This window comes from Gavialis gangeticus, unplaced genomic scaffold (assembly GCF_001723915.1).
Source record: "Gavialis gangeticus isolate Ggan-Ray unplaced genomic scaffold, GavGan_comp1, whole genome shotgun sequence".
Taxonomy (NCBI): domain Eukaryota; kingdom Metazoa; phylum Chordata; order Crocodylia; family Gavialidae; genus Gavialis; species Gavialis gangeticus.
The window spans coordinates 129,111,158-129,121,574 of record NW_017728992.1 but is presented as its reverse complement, the minus strand read 5'-3'; the positions used below and the strand labels follow the sequence as shown (position 1 = coordinate 129,121,574).

Sequence of the window (10,417 nt, the reverse complement as noted above, 5' to 3'; positions counted from 1 at the left end):
GAACCTTACACAACTTTGTAAAACACTGAGCTGTTCAGGTGAAAAAGTCATATGGGTATCAAAAATAATGTAAACAATAGTGATATAACACTGTTGACTTCCTGATCAAAAGTTGCACCCTTTTGAGGAATCTGTGGCCACCTATACACTTGCCTGATGCCTGCTCTGCTGCATTCTAATTTGAAAACATCGGAGCAGACTCAATTAATCAAGTCTGCTGGAGCATTCTAATTAGCACACTCCAGCACCTTGGCATCATGTGTATTCACTGTCCCCACATTTCAAAATGGTAACAAGCTTTGAAGTACAGGACACTGGACCTGAGCTTTGAAGCACAGGATGCTGAATACAGGAGACACTGTTGGTGCTTTAATTAGCCACTCTAATTAAAGAGAGCCACTCTAATTAAAACGGCCGCCCTCCCAACACACACCCCAGACAGAACATGTGTAAAGACACCCTGTAAGTTCTTTGATAAAAAAGAGCAGATGCAGATTCAGCATAAAATATTATGTAGAGTATAAAACAGTCCTGGAGATTTGCATTTACATGTTATAATTAAACTTTGTGAGATTCAGTTCGTGAACCTGATGGTAAAATTTTGGGAAAGAACTTACTATTGCATTTTTCAGTATGAAGAAATAATTGTTACTTCCCCCCTTCTTTCTCTTCTAGAAATCCTTGTCAGTGTTGAATATCAGTAATAACAATATAAATGAATTGCAAGAGCTAGCAGTTCTGCAAAATATTTCCCATCTTATAGCCGTTGACAACCAACTTCAACTTATACAGGTATTAATTGAAGGCTTTTGTTGTTTAGTGTGAATTGAATATGGTTTTTTTGATTTAACATTATTGTGAATGGATTTAAATAATCAAGTGAAACTTAATTTATTCTAATAATTAATTGTGTTCCTAATTAAGGAGCCTGATCATAAGGTGATTGAAACATGGGAATTTTTCTATTTGGTTTGGTGGATTTTTGAATTGGACCCAAGATGAAAGGCTGTGCGCCATCAGTGTATTAAAGTCATAACTCCCTATTCCTATTCAGCATTTGGTATCATTGAATATCATATCAGGCTACTGGTGCCTCACCCATTCTTCTGATTTTAGTATTATACCACTTATTTTCTTTCTGATTACTTTTACAGTATCATTTTAAGAGGCATCAGATATGAACATAGCTGGTGAATTTCTTTCATTAAGGATAAATGCTTTTGGAGAAGAACTTCCTTAATGGCTGCATGCATAAGAGTCCTTATTATCTAGTAACAATCATTAAGGTGTTTCAGTAATAAGATAAAGTGGTGCTTCGAATGTGTTTATACTTCTTCCTTTCAGTAATGAGTATCATTTAAATCAAATAAATTATGTAAGTTACCAGCTCCATATTTTTATGGTAGAATTTATCTTCTCAGAAGGAGAAAGTGAGATTTACTTCATTATTTCTAAACGATGTGACATTTTTTACCCAACTAATATTAAAAAGAACATGAAAAATTTAAGCAGTATCTTGTCTCGTGTTAACAGTAATCAGCAATGAGATGGAAGCTGGACAGTATGCTCAGGTTTTATAATTTCTAAAATAATATAGGCAAGAGGTATCAGAAAAGAACACTATAAATAAATGAATACAGGTACACATTGTATGTATAGTTTAGTAGGCAGACAAGGTTCTTTCAGTAAATTTGATATCTTTTATTAGACCAATTCAAATAGTTGGAAAAAAAATATTAGAAAGCTTTTGGGTTTAAAAACACTTTGTCAGGCTGAGGAAGCATCTGCAGTTGGTGTGTGCTGTTTCTGGATGGAATGAATTACAGCTAGAGGTCAATGATTCTCAAGTTTTTTAGTCTCAGGCCCCTGGCCTGTACCTTTTCTGAACTTGGGTCTATCTCAGTGATTTTCAACTGGGGTTCCTTGAAATTAAGAAAGTTACGGAGTTATTTTTTAACAGTACATCTCAGCACTGGGAGTAAAATGTGTTTAATTTTTTGAATGAATCTATATGCTTTGTCCGGTGTGTGCTACCAATTTTAATTCAGAAAAAGGTGCCTGTGTATCAAAGGCTTGGAAAACACTGGCTTAGGCCATTTGTATTTAGAACAAAGCCTAATTTTGTCTTAAAATTCATTTTTTGAAAGCTGTAATAAATGTTAGGGTGGATTAATATAGATTTTTGATTTTAACAATAATAATTTAAGCCAGTAAACAGAAAACCTTGATTAAAGTGTTTTTAGTTGTATATTATTTCCTTATAGTGTGTGTGTGTGTGTGTGTGTGTGTGTGTGTTTCGTGTGTGTGTGTTGGTAACTCTTAAATATGTTGATGTCTGTAGCCTTTACATTAAATTGGGGGGGTTGGGGGAGTCTAACCAGTGGGCCATACCCTGTCTGTGAACATTTATTTAAACTGTGGTACCCAAACTATTCAGCTGTACAGGCCAGATGAAGGGGCTGGGTCAGGCTGGTGCATAGGGTCAGCCATTTGCCATATTTAGCACACAGGGATGGTCTACAGGCTGGGTCCAGTGTGTAGGGTCAGCCCATGGCTGGATTGTACCCACGGACTGACCTTGCATGCTGGCCCGTGAGGCCCTTGGAACTCCCCAGAAGCACAGGGGTCAGCTCTCTGCCTGAGGCAGCCTCAGCACACAAAGAAGAAGTGGTGCTGTAACTGCACTGATTAGTTTGCTACTGTCCACAAAGACGGTAGTTGCTTTCCTGGTTGCTTCTTTCTTCCCCCTCCCCATTCATCCCAGTTACACTACTGAAATTCCCCTTGGGTCTAGAAATTTGGCGGCGGGGGAGTGACGGCAGCATTAATTGCCACGAGAGCTGCAACAATTAACACTGCCACCACTCCCCAGCCACCACGTTTCTGGACCTATGGGGAGCTCTGCAGGCTGGATTCAAACTGTGCGCCATAAGTTAATTTTGGGTGTTGCTTTAAATAGCTTAATGTACTTTTACTTGGATTCATTTTCAAATTTTCTATTTTACTGTTATGGTGAATGCTGCACTTCTGTTTTTGCTTAGATGCTTTTTTCAACTCCAGTCAGTTTCTCAACTTTGAATTACCTAGTTATTGAACTAAACTAAGTTGAATAAACAGAAATGAAGAAAATATTTTCACAGCATCCACAGCACAAGCTATTTTGTAAAGCTGGGTTAGTACTTCAGTATCTGATTCTTCTTGATTATTTGGTGACTTCCAGCAGTTCAGTGGTTTGACTTTAAGGTTTCAGTAGTAAATATGTACTGGTTACTATTATTTTTATTTAAATTATTCAAATAAATGATAATAGTACTAGCCTTAACATAAATTTGGAAAGCTTCAAAGACTGCAGCTGGGAGAAATAGCAGGCAGAGGGGAGGTGGAATATCTAGATAGCCATCGAGGTTTCTAGGTGAGACTGAATAGTGACAAGAATAACACAGCCTGGGGACATAAGTCACCTTATATGCCTCTCTCATGTTTGTATGAGGCTTATCAAGTATATCTATATCCATTTTCTTTCTCTTTTAGCATAAACATTTTCAGTGAAGATTGTTACCCTGTCACAGAAAACCTGCCTTTCCCTGCCTCTTCAGCTTCCATTCTTGATCAGCATTATCTCAGGACAATTGTGAATTGGGCCAATTAACTCATATAATTAAGGGAATTGTCAATATAAGTAACAGACATCAAGGGAGATGATCCCATTTTAGATGTGTGGATAAGATCTGAACTGCCCTAAAAGCAATTTAACAGTGAAGATGTAGAATATTTTCTGCAGTTCTTGCCAACCAATTTTATGGTTGTAACATAATTCTCATATACTTGTTTTATATCCAGCTTCCTGAAACCAACTAAATACAATTTAAAGGACACTTTTGATTTAAAAGTCAAATTTCTACCTGAAAATTGTCTAATCTACTGTTATAGCAAGTTATACCTAATATTCCTATAACTGAAGGGGATCAGAGAAAAGCTACTTTATGTCTAGTTGTTTGTATTGTATTTTACCAGTCTCGCTCTTTCCTGTAGGTGGTTTGCTAATTGGTCAGTTTTCCTTTTTTAATAAATGTTCTCACACAACAAGAGAGGAAAAATATTTTTAAATGGAAAAATTGTAATTATGGAGTCACAAAAACAGCAGTGGGGATGTGGCACAATGATTTGAATTTCATTTTTTAAAATAAAATAGATTGACTCAGTGTACTTTTAACATGCCTTTTTCCATTAGGTATTCTTGATAGTGTTAACAGCCATTTCTTATTTGAGTTATCAATAAAAAGTTATATCCTTAAAAATTGAAATACTTTAATAAATATATTTACTCTTGTTCTGTTTTTGCAGCCTCTTTAATTTCTCTCAGCCTGAGCAATGAAAAAGTAGGCTTGCCTTTTTCACACTACTTCTCTAGTAAGGTTAAAAAATACTATCAGGATGTTTTTATATTTGGGTGCATATACTGAAGGGGAAAGCTTTATGTGCTTTAAAAACACTTTCCACTAGACTTTTACAAAATAAATTTGTAAATATTTCTATGGATCAGAGATTTATAGAAATTTGTTTCTGTTAAACCTTTATTTTGGGAACAATGTATATACAAATGTGATATATTTGGTATAGAAAATATTACTGAACAAGCCTATAAAATCATCTGTATTTTCAAAGTCTTTAATTTATTCAACCTCTGCCCAATATTGATTACAACAGAGGATATCAAAAAAGATGAATTCATTCACTTTACAGTTCAGTCAGGAACAAGAGAAAAATTATAGATTTTCTCAAATAGATTATGACAGGTAGTCAGAGTGGTGACAAATTGCTGTCTGTAGATGTAGTTAGGGCAGCTGAGCTAGACATTTCCAATAAAATTGGAGCACACCGGTCAAATACTGGTTCTTAAATGGCCATCATTAATTGTGAAGAAGGCTATTGCCAGTACTACAGCTGCCTACTGAGGCACTCACCTCCCCTATATATGGAATATAATTTGCTCTTCAGTATTTCGTAGCAGACCTCAAAGTGATAGCATGACATGATCATTTATCAAACAGAGACTGCCCAGAAAAGTGTCTGGTCCCTTTAGTACAGCTTATTGAAAGGCTGGGAAGTGAAAGCACTTTATTAGAGACAGGAAGGCAATGAACAACTAGAGCGTATCGAAAGAGTAATCATATTTCAGCACAGGATTAGTGTGCTCTTGGATAAACATATACTAGAGTGAGCATGTTCTGGGTCATTTATCAAGTGAGGAACAACTAACAAAAAACTACAGGACTCTTTGTGTACATTTATCAAGGTTAGATTGTATACATTTTATGGTTTTAAGTGTTATACAGTTTTGTGTTACAAAGTCCTACATTAATTGAATGAATTATTTCAAATGAAATCTGAAAACTATGTCAAATATTTTAAGATAATACCTGATAATAAGAACTCTAAGTCAATATTATATTCTTTCCTTATAAGTTCAACCCAAATTATTATTTTCCCCTGAAGTTAGATGGCATGTGTGTAAATCTGTGTGCAGATGCACTGAATCAATTAAGAATATTATCACAGTATTATTCAGAAAAAACTGTTTGAGTCTTTGTAAGTTAATGTTCTAGAACAGAGGTGACTAACCTGTAGTGCACATGCCATAAGTGGCATAGACAGCTTCTGTGTGTTGCATGTAACAGCTCAGGGAGGGGACAGGGAGCACAGCAGCGTAGCAGGCAGAGGAAGAGGATCAGAATAATACTTGGGGAGGATGCAAAGCTGATTTGTGGCATGCCTGCCAAATAAGTTGGCCACCACTGTTGTACAACACACTAATGTTTGCCTTGCTGGACTGTTCCCCTATAGCAGGGGTGTCACAGCCTGTGGATTGGATACTCCCCCTGGAACTGTATCAGCTAGCCTGGGGACTCCTGGAAGGGCTGGTAATTTGGGGGCAGGGTGTACTGCAAAATTCTGGTGTATGAAGCCCTGTTGGAATGTGTTTTCAGTGGAGGAGCAAGTGATGCCTGCGTTATTCCCTGCAGCCCAGAAACCCGTGGTGTTTAATGCCACTGCTGCTTGCCCCACCACTGGAGGTGGTCCAGATACAGTCCATGAGGCTTCTCACAGTCTGGATCCAGCCCATGAGGAGCCCTGCAGTCAGGATTCAGCCCAGAAGGCCATGGGAGTTTGACACCTGCCCTATAGGACTGGGAAATTCCATAAGAAGAGTCTTTTGTGTCCAAATAGCATTTCCCCTCTCTAAGGCTTCCTGCTGCACTCTTGTCCACACAGCTGTTCCAGGAACTGAGTTTTGAGCTTCCCACCAGCTAATAAACAAGAACTGTCCTCAGAGGTCCAAACTGAAAAAGTACATGTCAATACTAACCTTTCTGCAGAATACTTACGTGTTCTTGTTAAGAGCGAAAGAGGGTTATGCTACCATTTTTGTATTCACTCATTTTCTTCCCATGAGTTTTGTACCTATGGGAAAATTCACAGAGATTATCCCAGATTGAAGGGAGAATGGAGTGATCTCTAGAGGCAATCCTCTCCCCTCCAGTGTCACCCAAATCATAGGGTGATAGTTACTCATTTTTCCACATGAATATGAAGGAGGCACTGTGAGATTGCATGAGCAAATATTATACTCCAAGGGCCTGATCCTGTACATAGGGTTAGCCCACAGGCTGGATCCAGTGCAGGATTGGTCTGTAGTTGAGATCCAGTGTTTAGGCCCAGCCTCGTGTGCCAGATCCAATCATGCACTGGCCTGATCCTGCACACCTGGATCCAGTTGCGGAGTAACCCTGTATACCAGCTTGACGGTGTGTTGGGGCAATCTAGCACATGGGACCTTGGAACCTTGTTTGTTTAAAAAAGAAAAGAAAAGATAACTGTGGAACCCAAGTTCTGGTGCTACTGACTCCTTCCTTTGCATTCACACACATTCTTTAAGATCCCTCACCAAAGCCTCCACACAACCGCGTAATATATGGATACTTATATAACTTAACACTGAAAAGTTTTTGAAATTTGTATTTGAAAAAGTAGGCTCTTTAAATAGAAGAGAACAACCTGCTAAACACCTGTAAATAGGATTTAAGTCTTTTCTCAAATACAATAAATTAGAATGAATGACAAAAAAAGTTTGATGTAGGTCATAATGTCCCTGGTTAACTATAAAAAGAACCAGGTTAGAGAAAAGTGTATTTAAAAAAGTTTCAGTATTTTGGCCAAGAATATAACTGGCCACCCACAGATATGCGAGGGAGTTAGTTTGTCTTCTAAAATAAATAATTATATTGTTCAGTATGGTTTGCCAAAATAAGTCTATTTTTAATCAATTTTTGTTTAAAATTTCCAGTCTCCCATAAATTTCTAAAGCCTACAAAAGTTAAGTTATATTTTCACGGATTTTTTATGGTTCCTTTTCACCTATGTCAGTTCAGCGTGGGACAAATGCATTTATTACTTACTAAAGACATTTTTCTGGTTTTTCTTTTTTCCTTTTTTTTTTTTTGCCAGTGTCAGACCATTGGAAGTATGATGACAGTGGTAATTGTCTACAAGTGGCATTGTTAAATGCTGAAAGGAGAACCTTTTTTCTCATTATCTTAAATTTATTTTGTGTAAAAATGTTGTGATGCTTTCAGACAGTGCTGTAAGTCCCAGTTCTGTAACACGTACATTTCATTTTACAAGTACTATATAAGAAGTCCTATAAAGGATTCTTTGCAGGCTTGGCCCTAACTGAACAACATGTATTACTATTATTGAATTCTGTTACCTCTAGTCTCCAGACAAAGAAATAATTGTTGTTGTTTTCTTTAATTGCAGGATTTGGAATTTGTATTGAATAAATGGACCAAGCTATGCCTACTGGATCTTAAGGGGAATCCTGTTTGCCATAAACCAAAATACAGAGACAGGATTATAGTGCAGTCACAAACTCTAGGTAAAAATAAAGATTGTAGAGCAGTTCTGACTTTAAAATGGCACGTTAGCTATCCTTGAATTACAGTGGAACTTCTCTCAGCAGAAGTAATAGTATCAACATTAATGCCAAATGATTAGCTTTTAAAGATTCAAACAGAATAATCATTTATAAAAACCCTATTGCTTAAAATGGCTTGATTGTTTTCAATTACTGTGAAACCTGTACATTTTGTAACATAAAAGCTAGTGAAACTGTGATATAACCCCACAATAATCATTAACATTTTTTGTGTTTGTGTCCCAGTTGGGTGAAAATGATTTTCAAATGGATTTGTCTTTCACTTTTCCCCCTCTAGAATTACTGTAGGGTAGGGTCAAGGCTGTTTGGGAACCTGAAACATGGATTTTAATACTTAAATATTTGGTATTTCTTTTAAGTAATGCTTGTTTTGGGGACAAATAAAACTTTCTTGTTTTGCCTGCAGGTTACTGATATGCACTGCCAGCCCTAACTTTACATGAACACAGTTCATGTTTGTAATTACTGAAGGTGATCTTTGCATTGGAGAAATCGGCTTGATTAATCTCCTGTCCCCAAAAGAATGTGTTCTGCAAATGAAACAAAAAAAATACTTCTGCAGACAGATAGAGATGGTCCCTTTCCCCAAAATTAGAAGTACTAGTTGTTCTCTAGCTCAGAGTACTAAATTTTAGATGGAAATTAACAGAGAAACAAAGAACCTATGTACGCCAGAAAAATAACTGTTTCAAAACAGTTCTTATGAATGGCGTAAACTCAGTTGTAGCCAAATGAGGTATTTAATTTGGTTTGACTAGGAAACATGGATGGAACCCAGGCATGCTAGAACAAATGTTGGCCTATTGCATGACAGAGTAAAGTTAATGATAAAAAGCAAAATTCTGCTTGCTTTCTTTGCACAATAAGGTTAATGGGACTACTGGATGGGTAAAGCAGACAGATTTTAGACCCTATTTTAAACATTTTTTGCCCATACAAGAGTGTGTGTGTGTGTGTATTCTGTATAAACATGTGTTCTCTTTTTAAAACTTCCTACAATCAGTATCACATCTTAATTGGATGTCAAACATTCTTCTGCAAACTGTGCAAATAATTGATAGTCTTTTTTCCATGCATATGAAAAGTGCCTTGTTGTGCATGCAACTCATTTAAAAAAATTTCAAGATGTAATATATCACTTGACCTTTTTTCCTAACAAACTCAACCAAAATGAAAACAATTACTGTTGAAAGCCAATGTATAATTAGTATATGTAAGATGTGTGTGTGTAATTATAATGATTTAACCTTTTAGTTGGCTTATTTTGTTACAAAAAGGAATATTCCCTTTTCTTTGTCAGAATCTCTTGATGGGAAAGAAATAAAAGACATGGAAAGACAATTTCTAATGAACTGGAAAGCATCCAAAGCTGCCAGGAAAAAAAGCAAGGAGAGAATGACATATGAGCATACAGCTTATCCACATTTCTGTAAGCAGGCTAATCAGTTTATTTCATGATCGCTTACTAGGAGTGCACCGATAAAGATTTTTTGGACTGATACCGGTGGCCGATGAGCCATATTGGCCAATACTAATCTGATTGCTGGTATGCAGCCTGGCAGCTTGGAGAGCAGGGTCCAGCTGGTAAGTCTGTTGAGGGGGAAGGAGTAGAGGGAGGGAAGGAGTGTGGAGTGGGGGCAGATCAAGGCCCCAGTGGTGACGGTGGATGGGACTGGGGCTGGGGCAGGGCAGGGCACAGGACTGAGCTGTAGTTCATCTTGGGGACACCAGAGGAGAGGGGGGGTGACTCCTGCCATTGTATGCACCCCTGGGGGAGGCACAGCGGGCATGTGCCTCCAGATCTGTGCACAGGGCAAGGGCAAGCTGGTGCCAGGGATGACACTGGGCTCTTCCTGGTGGAGGGCTGTGGTGGGGCTGCACTTGGGCCGGATAGTGGTGGTGCTGGGAGAGGGGGCTGGCCCCCATATGCCCTGAGTGCAGTCCTGACCCACCCTCCCTGCTGGGAAGAGCCTGGCACCACCCCCAGCTCACAGTGGCAGCCCGCCCTTACCCCATGCACAGATCCTGGGGGCACATGCTCTTCCCATGTCTTCCCCCAGGGGTATGTGCAGTGGCAGGAGACACCCCCTCCCTCCCTGCACTCCCCAGATGAGCCACTCACAGCTCCTTCCTGCACCCTGCCTTACCCCAGCTGGGCAGCACCTGCCCCTGCTCCAGCCCCACTCCCTCCCTCACAGCGGGGTCCTTGATCTACCCCCCCCACACCTCTCTCCCTGCTCCTTCCTCCCCCCCAACCACCACTGCATCATGCAGGTGCAACTCCACACTCCAGCATATGGCTCCAATCTCCATTTCCCCCACTGCATGCTCCCAGACTCATCCTCAACTTCTCATGCTGTGCAGCACTGGCCTGGCTCATGGGGCGAAGGAAGGAAGTGCCAGCTAGGAAGGAATGGGGGA

General features: G+C 38.9%; 1 protein-coding gene across 2 annotated transcripts in view; it reads left to right on the top strand.

Moving 5' to 3' along the window:
- The window catches only part of PPP1R42 (protein phosphatase 1 regulatory subunit 42), a 92,739-nt gene that overhangs the window by 18,217 nt on the left and 64,105 nt on the right, over positions 1 to 10,417 (top strand). For both annotated transcript variants that reach the window (XM_019527757.1, XM_019527758.1), the window contains 3 exons: positions 676 to 792; positions 7,819 to 7,936; positions 9,297 to 9,425. In XM_019527757.1, the coding sequence (XP_019383302.1) occupies positions 676 to 792; positions 7,819 to 7,936; positions 9,297 to 9,425 (364 nt within the window). The remainder of the gene's footprint in view (positions 1 to 675; positions 793 to 7,818; positions 7,937 to 9,296; positions 9,426 to 10,417) is intronic.